Source organism: Sorex fumeus, unplaced genomic scaffold (assembly GCF_029834395.1).
Source record: "Sorex fumeus unplaced genomic scaffold, SorFum_2.1 ptg000019l, whole genome shotgun sequence".
In the NCBI taxonomy this organism is placed as follows: domain Eukaryota; kingdom Metazoa; phylum Chordata; class Mammalia; order Eulipotyphla; family Soricidae; genus Sorex; species Sorex fumeus.
In genome coordinates, this window is record NW_026606076.1 from 37,725,575 (window position 1) to 37,744,886 (window position 19,312).

At 57.7% G+C, this 19,312-nt stretch overlaps 2 protein-coding genes across 2 annotated transcripts; one reads left to right on the plus strand and one right to left on the minus strand.

The window, feature by feature from the left end:
- Positions 1-269: 269 nt before the first annotated feature.
- Positions 270-9,046, plus strand: FSTL3 (follistatin like 3). The gene is made up of 5 exons (XM_056112876.1): positions 270-441; positions 2,369-2,554; positions 4,714-4,929; positions 7,486-7,713; positions 7,842-9,046. Exons 1-5 carry the CDS (start codon positions 345-347, stop codon positions 7,892-7,894), a joined length of 780 nt encoding a protein of 259 aa, XP_055968851.1. The 5' UTR covers positions 270-344; the 3' UTR covers positions 7,895-9,046.
- An 869-nt stretch (positions 9,047-9,915) lies between these two features.
- On the minus strand, positions 9,916-18,005 carry PRSS57 (serine protease 57). Its single transcript, XM_056112979.1, has 5 exons — positions 17,942-18,005; positions 16,857-17,010; positions 15,048-15,192; positions 13,047-13,310; positions 9,916-10,071 (listed from the first exon to the last, which is right to left on the minus strand). Exons 1-5 carry the CDS (start codon positions 18,003-18,005, stop codon positions 9,916-9,918), a joined length of 783 nt encoding a protein of 260 aa, XP_055968954.1.
- Between the last annotated feature and the right edge of the window lie 1,307 nt (positions 18,006-19,312).

Genomic DNA, 19,312 nt, shown 5'->3' on the forward strand with positions numbered 1-19,312 from the left:
ACCTGGTTCCCCCGACTGGAGGACACCACCCTCCTCCCCCCTCCCCCCCCCCCCGGGGTCACAGCTAGCTCTTGGGGGTAACGAGCCCCCAAATGCAAAGGGCGACCCCGAACTTCCACCCGGGCCCCCCCTGCTCTCCAGCCACACCTGGCCGGGTACCTGCAGGGACCTGCAGGTGGGGACCCCCCGGGGGCGGCCCTGGGGCCAGGCCCTGCCCCTGCTCAGCGCCGACCCCGCCCGCCGCCGCCGCCCCGCCCGCCGCCCCGCCCGCCCGCGGCCAGCGGGACTTTATAGGGGAGCGCCCGGCCTGCGCCCGCCTGCCCGCCGCCGCGTCCGCCTGCGCCATGCGTCCCGGGGCGCCGCTGTGGCCGCTGCCCTGGGGGGCCCTGGCCTGGGCCGTGGGCTTCGTGGGCTCCGTGGGCTCCGGAGACCCCGCGCCCGGTGAGTGGGGCGGCCGGAAGGAGCGGGCAGGGCGGGGCCACCCACGTGGCCGGCGCGGAATGCGGGCCAGGGGGTGGGTAGGTTGGGGGGCGCGGCTGGGTCCGGAGGGCCCCCACCCCGGAGGGTCAGCGGGAGGTCAGGCTGGTGGCCAGGAGAGAGGATGGGGCGGTGTCTGCCGCCGGCCCCCAGCCCCAGGCAGCCGACAGCCCGAGGGGGGCCCTGAATCCCACCCACCCAGGGGGTGGGGGGATGCAGACGCTCACCTTGCTAGTTTCCAGCTGGGGAAACTGAGGCACGGGGTGCTGGGTCTGCTAGCGGCGAAGCCAGGATTTGAACCCCCAACCCTCTGGGTGGCTGCACCCACACCAGAAAAGTCTTGGGGAGCCGCCACTCACCCCTTGGGCGGGGCGCACCAGGGATTGCCTCAGTTTCTCCTTTTAGAAGATGGAGTGCCGAGGCCCCGGGTCCCCGGCGCTGGGCCTCCTGATGGCAGGCGCAGGGCACAGGGTGAGGGAACCAGAGGGTGCTCCCAGGGCCATCCCGGCGCCCCAGTTAAAGGCGAAGAAATAGGGGGTCCTCTTGCTTCGCCCCCCTGGGCCCCCCACCCAGCTTTGCACCAAGGGGAGAGCGAGCCCCCTCCCCGAAGGCCGCGTCCCCGGGGAGACGGTGAGCTCATGGCAGGGGAATGTTCCCAAGTTGGAGTGAGTAAGAGGCGGCGGGGCGAAGGGGGGGGGCTGCCAGGCAGCGGGGTTCGCGTGCCCTCGGGTGCTGTCTAGACAGGGCAGAGGCGGGCAGCTCCCAGGGCCCCAGCAACTCTGTGCCCTGAACGCTCCGCAGTGCCTGTGGTCAGGTGGGGAGCCAGCCCCAGGGGGGCCCAAGCCATGGGAGAGACAGCAGGGAGGGCTCTCGCCTTGCACGCAGCTGACCCGGGTTCGAACCCCGGCACCCCTTAGGGTCCCCTGAGTCACAGGAGTCAGCCCTGAGCACAGCTGGATGTGACTCAAAATCGAAAAGGAAAAGAAGCCAAAGTGTATGTGTGTGTTGTGTGTGTGTGTGTGCATGTGTGCACACATGTGTACAGACAGTGTGTGCGTGGGGGGGGTTGTGGAGGTGGAGCAAGTCAGAGTGTCACAAACTGGGGGTGTTGGTGGGGGCCAGTGGGTGTTTAGAAAGGAGAGATCCCTGGGGCCGGAACCATAGTACATTGGGGAGGACTCTTACCTTGCACACGGCTGACCCGGGTTCGATCCTCGGCACCCCATAGAGTCCCTGGAGCACCTCCAGGAGTGATTTGAGTGAAGAGCCAGGAGTAACCCCTGAGCATTGCCAGGTGTGGCCCCAAAACACAACAATCCAGAAAGGTGGGGTCCCCAAAAGAACTTGAGAAAGCACAACCTGTTTAGGTCTGTCCCAGGTTGGGGGGGGGTGTCATGTGGTACTATTATTATTATTATTATTATTATTTTGGCTTTTTTGGGTCACACCCGGCGATGCACAGGGGTTACTCCTGGCTTTGCACTCAGGAATTACTCCTGGTGGTGCTTGGGGGACGCTATGGGATGTTGGGAATCGAACCTGGGTCAGCCGCGTGCAAGGCAAACACCCTACCCGCTGTGCTATCGCTCCAGCCCCTGTCGTTGTTTTTTGCTTTGGGGACACACCTGGCGAAGCTCAGGGCTGACTCCTGGCTCTGCACTCAGGGATCTCTCCTGGTGGGCTCAGGAGAACTATGGGATAAGGGGAACCGAACTCGGGTCAGTCGCGTGCAAGGCAAGAGCCCTCTTTGCTGCAGTCCTGTTGCGTGCTCCGCCCCTCTGTCATCAGTGAGAACCATTCGTATGCATCCTTCAGGAGGAGGGTTGGGCTGAGGGAAGGGAAGGCCTTGGCCCAGGTAGGCTCCCTAGGAACTGCCCGCGTCACCCCTCAGGTGGTGTGTGCTGGCTCCAGCAAGGCCGTGAGGCCACGTGCAGCCTGGTGCTGAAGACAGACATCAGTCAGGCCGAGTGCTGCGCGTCCGGCAACGTGGACACCGCCTGGTCCAACTTTACGCATCCCGGGAACAAGATCAGTCTCCTGGGCTTCCTGGGGTTGGTTCACTGCCTCCCCTGCAAAGGTAAGGGGGTAGGGGGTGTTAGTGGATTGCCCCCGTCTGGGGGTCTGGGGCAAGGGTGGGGGCATAGGTCTCTGCCACCAGCAGCTGTGGGAAGGACCTCAGCCTCCAAGAAGGGGAAGGAGTGGGGGTGTAGGAGAGCCCTGATGGGGGTTTAGGGGAGCCCTGAACCCTGACTGGTAGAACATTTGGGCTCCCAGCCAATTTCCTGGATGTTTTTCCACCCAGTCTTTCTGGTTGTGACCCCCACAATCAGTGTTCCCAGCTGTCCTTATTTGCCCTCTAGCCCCCGGGTTTCAGGACTCTGGCTCCCTGTTGAGAAATGTGTATCCTCCTTCAGACTAGCAGCACCTTGAGGGCTAACACGGTGAATGAATGGAGGTGTCATCTCTGCCCTGGGGGGTGGGAGAGGGTGGTAGAAGAGAAGATGGGCTCTCCCAAGTCCTCCCAGTCAGGACTGAATATGCAGGAGCTGAGTCAGGGAGCACCAGAACATGATTCAAAGAGGCGGGCATTGGAGCTAGGGTGTTGAGGGATGTGTAGGAGTTCACCACGTGGTCAAGGCATGGGGAATTTTATCCCGAATGGGATCCCCGCAGGTGAGCAGGTCGGTGCCCCCCCCCCCAAGCCCCTCTGGCCTCTGGGAGGTAAAAAATGCCAAATCCATCTAGCCTGGGGGTCTTGGTTTCTGGCAGCACATATAGACAAGTTGTCCCCAACCCCAACCTCGAACATCCAAGAGCACACTCATATACACAGACATACAGACACACACACACAGACACACACACACACACACACCTCATCTGGCCTTGGGTGGGAACTCAGTGCGCCCCCCCCACTTCCGTTCCTATTTGCACATAAGCCACCCAAGACGGTTTCCGGATGTGCTTGTGGGTGCATGTGTGGGAGTTACCCAGGTGCGGCCCACATGTCCCAGCAGGGTAATGGGCCAGGGTGGGGTGGGGGGCAGGGGGGCGGGGCAGACGGCCAGCTAATGGGTAACACGAACATGCTCTTAGGAACATCTCCCTCCCTGGGGGAAGTTGTCCTTTCCACCCGGGGAAACTGAGGCCGGGCAGTAAACTCAAGAAGCAGATCCCCCTTCAAGCAGCAAAACTGGAGGTGGGGGGAGTTTCCCATCTGGGCCTGGCTTGGAATTTTTTTCTTTTTCCACATTTTTCTCCACTCACAGCTGTGATGCACCCTTGGGGAAAGCACCGGGGATGGATGAAGAGGGGGGTGGGGTGGGGGGTTGGTTCTGATCTGAATGGACAGGGGCCTGGGGCTGGAGCAATAGCACAGCAGGTAGGGCGTTTGTTTGCCTTGCACACGGCCAACCTGGGTTCGATTCCCAGCATCCCACATGGTCCCCTGAGCACCATGAGGAGTGATTCCTGAGTGCAGAGCCAGGAATAACCCCCGGGCATTGCCGGGTGTGACCCAAAAAGCAAAAAAAAATATGAATGCACAGGGCCTGGCCTGAGTGAGGCAGGGACCCCTCACAAGGGGTCTTCCCCCAGCCAGCTCTGTTTTCCCACCTGAGAGAGACCCAATGGGAAGGGCAAAGTGGGTGGGAAGATCCCCCAGATCGGAGGGCTGGGGACCAAGGCAGCCCCCTCCATCCCCAGTGCCTTCTCCAGGGAGGTCCTGGCAGCCTCGGGAAAGATGCCCCAGACCCGCGCCTGGCTGGGTGGACCCCAGCAGTCCCTTACCCCTCCCTCCCACCCCATCCCCGGGCTGACTCAGCCTTCCCCCAAACACGCGTAAATCAGAGATGGACCGAGCCAGAGCCCGAGGACCAGCTGCGGACCAGAGCAGGGCCAGGGACTGGAGGCCGGAGATTCCTGCCTGAGCCCCTCCCGCCACCGGCACGCAGAGCCCAGGCCCCGCGCAGACTCGACTTGACTCCCGGGGGTTCCGGGAATCACACCCCAACGCCCCCCACCCCCGCAAAAGAAAAAAACCAAACAGATTCCGAGCAAGCCCCCCCCTGCCATCCTCCCGCACCCCCCCCCCCCGTGCGCCCCGGACCAGACAGACCCTCGATCCAGGACGGGGGCGGGGGCGAGTGGGGGGTCCTGGATGCTAAGGCTGGACCGCCCCTCCCCCGCGTCCACCCTTGGAAACCGGTGGCCCACACGCGCGTCCTGTGTCCGCAGAGTCGTGCGACGGCGTGGAGTGCGGCCCGGGCAAGGCCTGCCGCATGCTGGGGGGCCGCCCCCGCTGCGAGTGCGCGCCCGACTGCGCGGGGCTCCAGTCGCGCCTGCAGGTCTGCGGCTCCGACGGCGCCACCTACCGCGACGAGTGCGAGCTGCGCGCCGCGCGCTGCCGAGGCCACCCGGACCTGCGTGTCATGTACCGGGGCCGCTGCCGCAGTACGTGGGGCGGGGCCGGAGGGTGGGGCTAGCGGGAGGGGCGGGGCCTTTGGGGCGGGGCTATCTGGCTCAACCTATCAAGAACCAGGGTTGCAGCTGCATGCTGGGGGGAGTGGGGCGGGGCCAGGGCTGGTGGGGGCGGGGCTCGAGACAGGGGCGGGGCTTCCCCGAACCAGCGAGTCAGGAACCAGGTTCGCTGCTAAGCAGCGTGGGGCGGAGTCAGGTGAAAGGCGGGGACTGTGAGTGGGTGGAGTCACCTGCGCGTCTAGTATTGGTCAAGCCCCACTATGGGGCGGGGCTTCATGGGAAGCAGAGGCGGGGCGGGGGTTCGTGGGAGGGTAAATTGAGGGACCCAGAGCGATAGCACAGCGGTAGGGCGTTCGCCTTACAAGCGGCCAACATGGCCGACCCGAGTTCGATTCCTCCGCCCCTCTCGGAGAGCCCGGCAAGCTACCGAGAGTATTCGATATGCCAGACACAGTAACAACAAAGTCTCCAATGGAGACGTTACTGGGCCCGCTCGAGCAAATCGACGACCAACGGGAGGGCCTTTATCTTTTACCTTTAGATAGTACTAAAGGTGAATCGATTGCCTTTCAAGCTGCCGCCCTGAGTTTGGTCCCCGGCATTCCATCGGATCCTCTTAGCCCCTCTAGGAGTGATCCCTGATCACAGAGCCAGAAATCAGCCCTGAGCCCCTCCGGGGGTGACCCCAAAAACCAAAAAAAGAAAAAGAGAGAGACTAGGGTTAGTGCACAGAAAACGTGAAAACAGGCCTTTGACATAAAAGGCGGGACTTCCTGGCTCAGATGCGGATTGGACAACGGTCTTTTGTAGGTGTAGGTGGGGTGGATTGAAAAGAATCTTTTGTGGGCTAGGAAGGAGGAAAAGTAGACTGGTAATTTTCTAATTGTGGGGAATTCTGGAGTTCACAAGGGGTGAGAGATAAGGATGGGTGAGGCTTATGGTGCAGTAGAGACTGGATTTGAGAGTGGAAAGGAATTGTGGTCTGGAGGGGGCGGGGACGTGGCTGGAGCGAATTGTGGGGGCTCAGAGAGGTGAAGCTTGTGTTTAAAAAGAATGGGAGGGCTGGAGAGGAAGTACAGGGGATAGGGCCCTTGGCTTGTAGGAGGCTGACCAGCGTTAGATTCCCACTATCTCATAGGATCCTTCAAATCCCACCAGGAGTGATCCCTGAACTCAGAGCCAGGAGTAATCCTCGAGCACAGCCGGTTTGGATCCCAAAAATCAAAAGCAAAATAGAATGGGAGGGGAGGTGCAGAGAAATAATACAGTGGATAGTGGGTTTCCCTTGCAGTTAGCTGACCAGAATTCTATTCCCAGTACCCCATATGGTTCCCCTGACCCAGCAGGAATAATCACTCTCTGAGCACAGAGTCAGAAAGAAGCCTTGAGCACCTTCGGGACGGTCTCACAAAACAAAACGAAAATGATAAAAATTGGGGCTGGAGCGTTAACACAGCGGGTAGGGCATTTGCCTTGCACGCGGCCAACCCGGGTTCGATTCCCAGCATCCCATATAGTCCCCTGAGCACCGCCAGGAGTAACTCCTGAGTGCAGAGCCAGGAGTAACCCCTGTGCATTGCCGGGTGTGACCCAAAAAGCAAAAAAAAAAAAAAAATTGGACTAGGGCTCTGTAGGGACAGGACAGCTGTAAAAGGCGCTTCCCTTGCTGCAGTCCTTGGCATCCCATATGATCCCCTCCCACACCACTAGGAGTGATCCCGAGTGCGGTGCCAGGAGGAAGCCCCTGAGTACCCCTCTGGGTGTGGCTTCAAAACCACAAATAAATAAAGTTGTAATGGGACCAGGTTTCTTTGCTTTGCTTTTTGGGTCACACCTGGCAATGCACGGGGTACTCCTGGCTCATGCACTCAGGAATTACTCCTGGCGGTGCTCAGGGGACCATATGGGATGCTGGAAATCGAACCCGGATCAGCCGCATGCAAGGCAAACGCCCTACCCGCTGTACTATCACTCCAGCCCCTGGGATCAGGCTTCTTGGGGTTGGGTTGGAGGTGAGGATGTGGATGGAGCTGGGGGGAGGCTTGAGTGCACTGGAAGCGAAGGTGAACTTAAAGACTGGAGGTGGTAACTGGGGAACTTGGAGCTGGTGGGTGAAACTGGAGCGGGAAGGGGTGGGCGGGATCAGAATTGGACCGGTGAAGTTGGAGGTTGAAACTGGGGTGGGACTTGAAAGTGGCTGTCAAGTGGTGGGCGGGGCTTTGGACCAGTGGGTGGAGTTTGGCTTGTGGGGCGGGGCGTAGAGCAGTGGGTGGGGCTTGTGCGGTGGGCGGGGATTTGGGCTAGTGGGTGAAGTTTGGCTTGTGGGGCGGGGCATAGAGCAGTGGGTGGGGCTTGCTCGGTGGGCGGGGCGTAGAGCAGTGGGTGGGGCTTGCCCGGTGGGCGGGGATTTAGGCTAGTGGGTGAAGTTTGGCTTGTGGGGCGGGGCATAGAGCAGTGGGTGGGGCTTGCAGCGGTGGGCGGGGCGTGGAGGAGTGGGTGTGGTCTGACCCTCCACCCTGCCACCCTCAGAATCCTGCGCACAGGTCGTGTGTCAGCGACCACAGTCCTGCGTGGTGGACCAGACGGGCAGCGCCCACTGCGTAGTGTGTCGCTCAGCGCCCTGCCCTGCGCCCGCCAGTCCTGGCCAGGAGCTCTGTGGCAACAACAACGTCACCTACCTGTCTTCCTGCCACCTCCGCCAGGCCACGTGCTTTCTCGGCCGCTCCATTGGCGTGCGCCATCCAGGCAGCTGCGCAGGTGCGCGGTGGGGGAGCGGAGGGGTGAATGGCAATGGGGTGGGTTGGACAGCCGCGGGTGATCCAGCCCCGTGGCTCTCTCCCGTCCCCTTCCCTCAACATCTATTCTTGTCCCTCCTGCTCTTGCAGGCACCCCTGAACGGCCGGATACCGAGTCGGAGGAAGAGGAGAATTTCGTGTGAGCTCCGGGGCCGCCCTGGCGTTCCAGATCTCCTGGTTTTATTTATTGCCACAGCAGAGTCTAATTTATGTCCCACGGACACGTCCCTAAAATCTGGACCCAGAGAACTTGGGGTTATCTTGGAAGGATTTCCGTCGCGGGGGTTGGGGAATAGAGCGGTGAGCAGTGAGCCTGATATCCAGGAACCCTGGAAAATTCCACTCGTCTCCCTATTAACTGCCAAGAACTGGGGGCCCCCTCCAGATTCATCGATGAAGATGCCTCTAGAACAGGGACCTTGGATATAGGCCAGGGGCTGACGGGGGCACTCAGCCTGGATGAGTCTCAGAGCACACCCTCATAAGCCTAGAAAACTGCCCCCCTGCCAGCCCAAAACTCCAGGTTGCCTCTATTTCCCCCCCAAAGGCCCCCTAGAGATAACCAGCTTGTTTCCTCATTTGGGGGTGCCAGCTGTGTCACATGACCCAGCCTGGATGAATAGGGGCCAGTCAGTAGCTGTCTGCCCACCAGTCCTGCCCACTCATGACTCACCCACTGGCGTGGGGGCTGGGTGTGGGCACTAGGACCCAACTGAGTGGAAACTGAATGATTGCCTTGCCGCCCGTCCCCAGGTGACATCCAGACACAGGACCCTTTGGTCTCAAGCAGCCCCTAGTCCTTGCCCCCTCTAGATTCAGCACCCAGAATCCGCCTCACCCTCCATCCCGGCTCAGGATGCCAGCCCCAGTCATGTTTCAGTGTTCAGCCTGTGTGCAGAACAGAGGCCCATCCAGATTTGAGGGCCATGTGGGGGAGGGACCCAGTTCCCCAGAGTTTGGGCTGAGGGGAATAACAGCGACAGTGTTACCCATTCCCAGACTCCAAAAAGTGCCTTACATTGGAACTGGAGCCTTAGCACAGGGGTGGGGGGAGGGTGCTTGCTTTGCAGATGGCTGACCCAGGTTCAATCCCCAGCTCCGCATAGAGTCCCCGGCGCCCTGTCCAGGAGTGAGCCCTGGGCAGGGCCACACTGCCCAAACAAAACAAAACAGTGCCTTACCTATGATATTCAGAAAAGTGCCTTAAGAGGGGGAAAATCTTCAAAGTTTCCCCTCCCCAAACAAGTCACCTCACCCCTAGCCTGGGGTCCTGCCTCACCAAAAAAATAAAGACATTTCAAAATACCTCTTTGGGGTGTCTACCTGTCTGTCTCTCCCCGAGTCTCTCTTTGTCGGGTGACTATTCTGTAGCTTGGATGCTGTGAGGGCGGTTGGTGAGTGGGGGGCTCTAAGCACCCCAGGGGTACAAATGTGGGTGTATGTGCTTCAGGCTACCGCCGCCGGCCTTTGGACATTAGGCAGCAGTCAGGAGAGGAGAAAGAAGTTCAGGGCACTTATGGGGTCCAGATGGCCAACGGTAGCACCAAGAAACCCTAGCTTCAGGGTTTCAGAACAAGAGGCCGGGGGCAGACAGATTGGGTACAAAATAAAGGTCATCCGCTGTGGCCACGCCCACTCGGAGCTTGGCCAATCAGAGAGCGCACCTGAGACCCCACCCCCTTCTTCTGACCACGCCTTCTCCAACCTAGGGGGTGTGGTTAACTGGACGCGGGGCTCCGAAAACAGGCAAAAAAAAGTGTGATGTGTTTGCGTCTACACAGGGTGTTTTATGAGATCCTGAGTGTGTCCTGACCCGCTGGACCCCTTCCCACGCGGGGGCGGAGCGCAGAAGAATGTGAGCAAGTTGATCGCCAACTCTGATTCGTCACTTCACTGGGTCCTTTAGGTTCATTTTATTTGGTCAATTTTATTATTGTGTGCCCTGCTACACACACACACACACATATATACATGCACACGCACACACTCACAAACACACACACACACACACACACGCACACCAGGCTTCCTAGGGGTTGGGAGCAGTCAAGCCCTGCCCAAGCTGTGGAATTGTCTAAACCGGATTATTTGCATCTCATGGGTGTGCCAGCCAAGTTGATCAACAGAAGCCCAACTTCCTGTACCCTGAGTTTGGCTGGCAGCCTCATGCGCCCCTCCGAACCACATCCCAGATCCAGGTCACAAAGGCCGACACCTGCGTGTACACATCAGGCTTCTTGGGATCGCCGCACCAGAGTCCGGAGAAGGACACGATACCTTGGGCACGGTTCCTGCACACGAGGGGCCCACCGGAATCTCCCTGGAGGGAATGCAGGAAGGGGTTAATCAGGGCAGTCCCTCTCCGGAGGGCAGTTTCCCTAAAGAAGCTGCTAGATGGGGGCCGGAGCGACAGCACAGCGGGCAGGGCATTTGCCTTGCATGTGGAAGATCCCGGTTCAATCCCCGGCATCCCATATGGTCCCCCAAGCAGTGCCAGGAGTAATTCCTGAGTGCAGAGCCAGGAGTAACCCCTGAGTGTAGGTGGTTGTGACCCCCCCCCAAAAAAAAAAGAAGAAGAAGCTGCTATAATATGGACCTTCCCAACTCAGAAGTCTCCAGGGCTCCCTAGCGCTTCTGCTGCACAGACTAAACTCTAGATGCTCAGGATTTATCTGTCTGCCCAGCTGCCTCCAAACACACAAACTCACTCCTCACAGTTCAGGGAAAAAAAAAAAAAGTTGGATCTGGGGCTGGAGCAGTGCACTTGCCTTGCAAGCAGCCGGCCCAGGTTCAATTCCCGACATCACATATGGTCCCTGAGCTCTACCAGCAGTGATCCCTAAGAGCAGAGCCAGAAGTGGGTCCTTCACCGCCTCAAGTGTGGCCCAAAATACATTCACAATGGGGCTGGAGTGATAGCACAGCGGAGAGGGTGTTTGCCTTCCACGCGGCCGACCCGGGTTCGATTCCCAGCATCCCATATGGTCCCCCAAGCACCGCCAAGAGTGATTCCTGAGTGCAGAGCCAGGAGTAACCCCTGAGCATCATCGGGTGTGACCCAAAAAGCAAGAAAACAAAACAAAACAAAGCAACACACTCACAAAAACAGAAACAAAAATGCAGACTTAAAATAAATAAATAAAAATGTTCGTGGTGGGATTGGTGTTGGAATATTGAATGCAAAGAATTATTGTGAATGACTTTATAAAAATAAAATAAAACATTTCAAAAAAGGCTTGATCTGCTTTCTAGCCTCTTTGCTTAGCCTCAAGACCAGTTACTGGGGGGCTGGAGCGATAGCACAGCAGATAGGGCATTTGCCTTGCACGCCGCCAACCTGGGTTCAATTCCCGCCATCCCATATGGTCCCCTGAGCACCGCCAGGAGTAATTCCTGAATGCAGAGCCAGGCGTAACCCCTATGCATCACTAGGTATGACCAAAAAAAAAAAAAAGATCAGTTACTGGGGCCAGAGTGATAATACAGCGGGTGGGGCATTTGCCTTGCATGAGGTCAACGTGGGCTGGATCCCTGGCATCTCATATGATCCCCCAAACACTTCCAGGAGTAATTCCTGAGTGCATGAGCCAGGAGTAACCCCCGTGCATCACTGGATGTGACTCAAAAACGGTCACGGTCACGGTCCTCCCGTTGTTCATCGATTTGCTCGAGCGGGCCCAGTAATGTCTCCATTGTGACACTTGTTACTGTGTTTGGCATAGCGAATACGTCACGGGGAGCTTGCCAGGCTTTGCCGTGCGGGCGAGTTACTCTCAGTAGCTTGCCGGGCTCTCCGAGAGGGGTGGAGGAATCGAACCCTGGTCAGCCATATTGGCTGTGTGCAAGGCAAACGCCCTACCGCTGTGCTATTGCTCCAGCCCCGTGACTCAAAAAGTAAAAAAAAAAAAAAAAAAAAAAAAAAGAAGGACCAAGTACTGCTCTCTCCCAGACGCTGCAAACCAACAGAGGGGAGCCTGGAAGAACAGCACATCCCTGCCTCTCAAGCATACGGTTATGAGTCCAAATCCCCAGCGTCCCACATGCTTCCAGCACAATCATGGCAATCCCTCTGTCAACCCCAGTGCTGCAAGCAATTTCTGGTCCCACTAGAGGCCCAGGGAAAAACTCCCTAGGAAGTATGTGTATGTGAACACTGAGACAAAAAAAAAAAAAGAGTGAAAACCTCACCGAGCACCATGGCTGAGTTTACAAGCACCAATTTGTGTGCAACTCACTCCCCCAGTCAGCACCACAGATAAGCATGTGTCGGGGGAGGGGGGTGTGGAATGATAGAACAGTGAGGAGGGTTCTTGCCTTGCATGCGGCTGACCTGGGTTCAATCCCCAGCACCCACAGAGTCCCCCAGTACTACTAGGAGTGATCCCTGAGTGCAAAGCCAGCCCTGAGCACTGCTGGGTGTGCTCAGCCCTGAGCACTGCTGGGTGTGGCCCCAAAACAAAGCAATGAAAGGAAGTGGGAGAGAGAATAAAGGGTGGTGTTCCGTTCAATGCACAACTCAGACAACTGAACACTGCACCCTGAGATGGTCTCTGAACCCTCGCATTCCTTCTTGGTGCTGCTCAGGGCCTCTGTTTAGTGCCAGGAATTGAACTGGGGTCAGCCAAGAGCAAGGTAAGAGTCAATCCTGAACAATCTCTCCAGCCCTCCTTCTCCTCCTTCTCTTCCTTTTTTTAAATTTTTTTAAAACTTTTTTCTTTTTGGGTTTTGGGGCCACACCCGGCGATGCTCAGGGGTTACTCCTGGCTCTGCACTTGGGAATCACTCCTGGCGGTGCTCAGGGGACCATATGGGATGGCGGGAATTGAACCCAGGTTGGCGGCGTGCAAGGCAAACGTTCTCCCTGGCCCTGTTTTTTGTTTTTTTTTTTTTTGTGCTTGTTTTGTTTTGGTTGGCCCCGTGTAATGCAAACACCCTCCCCGCTGACCTATCACTCCAGTCGCCAAATCTATAATTCAGAATCCTTGTGCTCTCAGCCTGAGCAAGACATTACCACCCCCACCCCCAAGTAATTTCTCTCCCCCCAGGGCCAGGGATGGAACTTGACCGGACGGTCTTACAACAGTGGCCGCTTCCTAGAGACCCGCTACTGCCCCCTCCCGGCCACTGCTGGTATAAACACACCAACGTGCGCCCCTGAGTTGCCCCGACAGCAGCAGCTCTGCAGACCTGGCCTGGCCCTGCCCTGGGTGGTCAGTCCTCTGGCCTCGGGCGAGCTGGAACTTGATTCTTCAGACTCGGCCTGGCTGGGGTCCCCCCACACCGGGAGCGGCTCACCGAGCAGAAGCCGCGCCGCCGGCGGTCCGGGCTGGAGGCGCACAGCATAGAGGCTCTCAGCTGGCCGGTCCAGGAGCGGTTGCAGGCGTCGGGGCGCAGCACGCGGACCCCGGCCTCCATCAGCCCGGGCGGCGGCTCCTCGAAGTCGGTCACGTAGCCCCAGCCGTCCACGTGGCACTGTGTCCCGGGCTGCGGGGGTCTGCTGCTTCTCCGGGGCAATCCCAGGAGCCCCACTGCCCGGCCCAGGGTGGCCGAGCTGTTGAGCTGCAGAAAGGGAACTGACTTCAACATCCTCCCCCCTCCTGCCTCAGTTTCCCCACCTGGTTTCTTTTGGAAATTAGTCTTTCAGAAGATCCTACTTGCCCCCCCCTCCCTTTTTTTTTTTTTTTTTGGTCTTTAAGGTTCACACCCAGAGATGTTCAGGAGTTATTCCTGGCTCTGCAGTCAGGGATCACTCCTGGTGGGTTCAGGGGACCCTATGGCATGTCGGTGATCGAACCCTCGATCAGCTGTGTGCTTGCTAGGCAAATGCCCTCTCCGCTGTACTATTGCTGGGGTCCCAGAATGTCCTCCTTTTTTTTTTTTTAAATAAGCTATGGGCAACCTTCTTTTATTTATTTATTTTATTTTATTTATTTTTTGCTCTTTTGCTTTTTGGGTCACACACGGCGATGCTCAGGGGTTACTCCTGGCTTTGCACTCAGGAATCACTCCTGGCGGTGCTCAGTGGACCATATGGGATGCTGGGAATCGAACCTGGGTCGGCTGCGTGCAAGGCAAATGCCCTACCCACTGTACTATTGCTCCAGCCCCAGAACGTCCTTTTTTTTTTTTATTTTGGGGGCCACATCCAGATGTGCTCAGGACTTACTCCTGGTGGGGTTTGGGGTTTAGGGGACCCTGAACGATGCTGGAGATTGAATTTCGTCGGAATGCAAGATAAAGCAAATGTCTTTTTTTTTTAAATTTTGGGTCACACCCAGCTATGCTCAGGGGTTACTCCTGGCTCATGCACTCAGGAATTACTCCTAGTGGTGCATGGGGGACCATATGGGATGCTGGGAATTAAACCCAGGTTGGCCAACGTGCAAGGCGAATGCCCTACCCGCTGTGCTATCGCTCCAGCCCCAAAGCAAATGTCTTAACCTTTGTACAATCTCTCAGACCCCAAAATAAATATAGTTCTTAATTTTGGTCTTGGAGTCACCTCCATAGGTGCTCAGGGCTTATTCCTGGCTTTGGGCTCAGGAATAACTCTTGGTGGGACTCAAGGAACCCTATGGAGTGTTGGAGATTGAATCTGGATTGGCTGTGTGCCAGGCAAGTGCCCTCCCTACTATCCTATCTCTCTGACCCACGAGTAGCTTTATTTATTTGTTATTTATTATTTATTAATTTGCTTTTTGGGTCACACCTGGCGATGCACAGGGATTACTCCTGGCTCATGCACTCAGAAGTTATTCCTGGCAGTGCTCGGGGGACCGTATGGGATGCTGGGAATCGAACCTGGGTCAGCCACGTGCAAGACAAACGCCCTCCCCGCTGTGCTATCGCTCCAGCCCCGAGAAGCTTTATTTCTGAACACTCAAGCTGGCATTCAGGGGACCATGAGGTGTTGGGGATGAAACTCGGGGCTCTGACATGCAAATCGTACACTCTGGCCCTTTGAGCGAGCTCCTTGGTCCCCAGTCACACTTTATTTTGGTGGTGCTCAGGGGTGACTCCTGGCTGTGTGCTCAGGAGTGACACCTGGGCCAAGCCATCAGCACTGAGGACCCACTCTTGACCGTGCTGGGAGCCCCATGTGGCGTCGGAAATGGAGTCCAGGTCCACCACATTCAAGGCACATGCTTTACCCGCTGTGGGGGGGACCATTGCTGGTGACATTCAGCCCACAGGGCTAGATGAGCTCAATGCTTTGGTGCTGGGGGTCCCAGTGACTGACTTGTGGGTTAAAGGGACAGTGTCACCCCCCCACACACACCCCCACCCCTCGCTCACCTGCAGTAGACAGATGTCATTGGCGTGCGTGGCAGCCTGATAATCGGGGTGCCGGATGACCCTGGCGACACTAAACACCTGCTGGGTGGGTTCTGAGACGCTCACTGAATGGGCCCCCAGCACCACGAGGGCTGTGCGGGGGTCTCTACGGGGGGAAGGGTATGTTAGGGAGGGGCTGAGCGTTGCCCGGCACGGGCCTTGATGTCACCTCTGAGAAAGAGGGCTATTCAGGGGATCCCCATGTCCCCTACCTCCAAAGGCAAGACAGCAGATAAGAGGCTGGAGCAATAGCACAGCGGGTAGGGCCAGGCAAAAGCCTTGCATGTGGCCGACCCACGTTCAATTCCCAGCATCCCATATGATCCCCTAAGCACCGCCAGGAGTAATTCCTGAGTGCATGAGCCAGGAATAACCCCCGTGCAATGCTGGGTGTGACCCAAAAAGAAGAAAAAGAAGAAAAAAAAAAAGACTAGAGATGATTAGATTTATGCAGGATAATTTTCACCCCAAAGTTACAAGTTTAGCGCTGATAAAAAGAAGCCGAGGTCCAGAGAAATCAGAATGGGGGACAGAGGGGATGGACGGCACTTCATGTGGGGACCTGGGACCTGAGCACCCTTGGGTGTGCCCAAACCAGGAAGGGAGAGAGGAAGGAAGGAAGGAAGGAAGGAAGGAAGGAAGGAAGGAAGGAGAGAAAGAAAGAAAGAAAGAAAGAAAGAAAGAAAGAAAGAAAGAGGGAAGATAAAAAGGAAGTAAAAAAATAAAGAAAGAAGGAACTAAAGAAAAGAAGGAAGGAAGGAAGATAAGAAGAGAGTGAAGGAGGGAGGGAGAGAAGGTGGAAGGGAAGGAGGGAGGGAAGGAGAAGGCCTTGGAGCTGGAGCGTTAGGACAGTGGGAGGGGGCCTGTCATGCATGCGGCCAACACAGGTATAATCCTGGCAACCCAGAGGGTTCCCCAAGCACCGGCAGGAGTAACCCCTGAGCATCAGCAGGTGTGCCCCCTCAAAAAAACAAAAAACAGAGACCTTTACTCGCAGGTCTCATTTAGTCATTTATTTTTGGTTTCGGGTCACACCTGACTGTGCTCAGGGCTCCTTCTGGCTCTGCACTCAGGGATCGCTCCTGGCAGTGCTGGAGGGGGGATCATATGGGGTACCTGGGATCAAATGTGGGTCCGCTGTGTGCAAGGCAAGCGCCCTGCCTGCTGTACTATCTCTTGGGCCCCTCTCCGCTTAATTTAATTTTATGTCAATTTTTGTTTGTTTGCTTTGGGCTGGAGCAATAGCACAGCGGGTAGGGCGTTTGCCTTGCACTCGGCCAACCCGGGTTCGATTCCTCCATTCCTCTCGGAGAGCCCGGCAAGCTACCCAGAGTATCCCGCCTGCACGGCAGAGCCTGGCAAGCTCCCCGTGGCGTATTCGATATGCCAGACGCAGTAACAACAAGTCGCACAACGGAGGCGTTACTGGTGCCCACTCGAGCAAATCGATGAACAACGGGAGGACAGTGCTACAGTGCTACCGTTTTGGAATCTGGTCCTCCCTTCTGGGACGCTGGCCGGTGGAGTTCATCCCTCCCATAGTCTATGGGGTGGGGTACACAGAGGGGAGAGGTCACAGGTGACGTAATACAAGGGAGGGGTCTATGGAGGTGAATGGGATAGGGTGCAGGGGTGGATGGGATGGGGGTGCATGAGGTGGGTGCATGTACCCCTGGGTGGGTGGGGAGCTGGTACCCCAGGTGGGTGAGGTACCAGAGGTGGGTGGGGTGCAGGCGCCTCCAGACTGGGGGGCAGGCAGCGGGGCCTCACCTGTCCTGGAAGCAGTGGGCAGCCGAGAGGACCCAGCGGGCGCGCAGCAGGAAGCCCCCGCAGTGATGCTGGGCCTGGAAGCGCACCGACGCCATGTAGGGCCGAGAGTGGGGTGTCACCTCGTGGCCCCCGATGATCCGAGCCCCCCAGCAGCCTGCAGGCAGAAGCAGAGCAGAAAGAAGGGGGGTTGTGATGGGGTGAGTGAGGGAGACGCAAAGTCAGTGCCGGGAGGTTCTTTCGGGGGGGCTGGTCTGGCTCCCCGAGAACCTGGGCCAGGCCTGGCTAAGCTGTTAGCTGAGCTCCATGGGGCCCCCACAAACTGAGGTTGAGGAGGTTCAGGCCAGATGGGAGCAGCGTGAGATTCTGGGGATCTGGCGGTCTCCTGGGGCACCCAGTTGAGAGCCCCATCTTCCTGGCTGTGAGGTCCTGGGATGGGCCTGTGTATGGGGGTCTGACAGGCTTGGGGGGAAGCCTGGGAATATCAGGAGGAATGGGGTGGGGACAGCAGGGTGGGCTAGCAGGTCACAGCATTCTAGGGGCTGTCCAGGTGGATGATATTGTATGGGGGTACAGGATGGGGGTCCTGGGTGGGGCACCCGGATGAATGGTGCTGAGAGGGAGTAAAGGGGCCTTCCTGGGGGCTGGAGCGATAGCACAGCGGGGAGGGCATTTGCCTTGCACGCGGCCGACCCGGGTTCGATTCTCAGCAGGGACACACAGAGCATATCTGGGGTCCCACGGCCCACGCAGACAGTTCTCAGAGCTCCCATGGTCCTCTCACAGGCTTCTGGGAAGCGTGTGCATGGCGGGAGGAGGAGGTTCACAGCCCCAAGGGTGGAACAATCAGATCCCGGAAATACCTGCTCAGGGGGTCAGAGTGAGAGCACAGCTAAGAGGCTGACCCGAGTTCGATCCCCAGCATCCCATAGGGTCCCCCGAGCACCGCCAGGAGTAATTCCTGAGTGCATGAGCCAGGAGTAACCCCTGTGCATTGCCAGGTGTGACCCAAAAAGAAAAAAAGGGGGGGAACCTTCCCAGGTTCGGTTACCAGGAGAGGATAGGGTAGCGGGTCCAGGGGTCCTCACCTGGGGGCTTCATGGTCACTATCAGGACAGCAGTGAGAGCTGGAAGCAGGAGAGCCTGACCCATGGCAGGCTGGCGGGTCCCGGCGGGCTCTGCAGATCTGCAGACCGTGGTCCACATAGGCCCCCAACAACTGCCGGAAAGGGGGAACTGGTGTGGCCTGTGGTCAGGGGCCCTGGCAGGCCGCCCACAACGCCCAGTTCCGAGCAGCCATTTCATTCTTTTTCTTTGGGGGGCGGGGGTCACACCCGGCCATGCTCAGGGCTTCCTCCTGGCTCTGCACTCGGGAATTACTCCTGGCGGTAGGGGACCCTACGGGATGCTGGGGATCGAACTCGGGTCAGCCTCTTAGCTGTGCTCTCACTCTGACCCCCTGAGCAGGTATTTCCGGGATCTGATTGTTCCACCCTTGGGGCTGTGAACCTCCTCCTCCCGCCATGCACACGCTTCCCAGAAGCCTGTGAGAGGACCATGGGAGCTCTGAGAACTGTCTGCGTGGGCCGTGGGACCCCAGATATGCTCTGTGTGTCCCTGTCTCTGTCCACGACAATATCCAGAGAGTTTACAGTAATGCCCAGTTAAGCCAGAACACAGCTGCCCTGGGGGGAGGGGGGAGGGACATTCCTGTTCTTCTTCGTCATTATCTGAAGCCTCAGTTTCCCCATCTGCACCCTGGCACTGTGGGGTCAGAGGCAGCTCCCTACCACCGCTCCCTGCAGAAGTTCAGGCCACTGCTGCCTTTTTTTTTTTGCTTTTGGGGTCACACCTGGTGATGCACAGGGGTTCCTCCTGGCTCTGCACTCAGGAGTTACTCCTGTCGGTGCTCAGGGGACCATATGGGATGCTGGGAATCGAACCCGGGTCGGCCACGTGCAAGGCAAACGCCCTACCCGCTGTGCTATCGCTCCAGGCCCCAGGCCACTGCTGCTTTTCTCTAATCATTAGGAGCACTGAAGGGAGGGGGAGGGTGTCTGCAACCACCCGGTCACTACTCAATGGCTATGAGTGATCTAAGACTGTACCCCCAATTTTGTCTCATGCCTGGGAATTCTGCAGCTGCTGCCACAAGGGAGCACCCACCTCAAGTTCTAAACAACATACTCCCTCTCCTCCCATCTCTATTTTATTTTTTTTAGGCCATACCTGGCAGTGCTCAGTAACTGCACATAACTCTGCATTCAGGGATTACTCCTGGTGTCCTCAGGGCACCATATGGGGTGCTGGGGACTAAACCTAGGTCAGCAAGGGCGTGCCCTCCCTGCTGTACTATCCCTCCAGCTCCATATTTTAATTTATTTATCTAAAAATAGATATTTGGGACTGCAGAAATAGCACAACGGGTAGGGCGTTTGCCTTGCACGTGGCCGACCCAG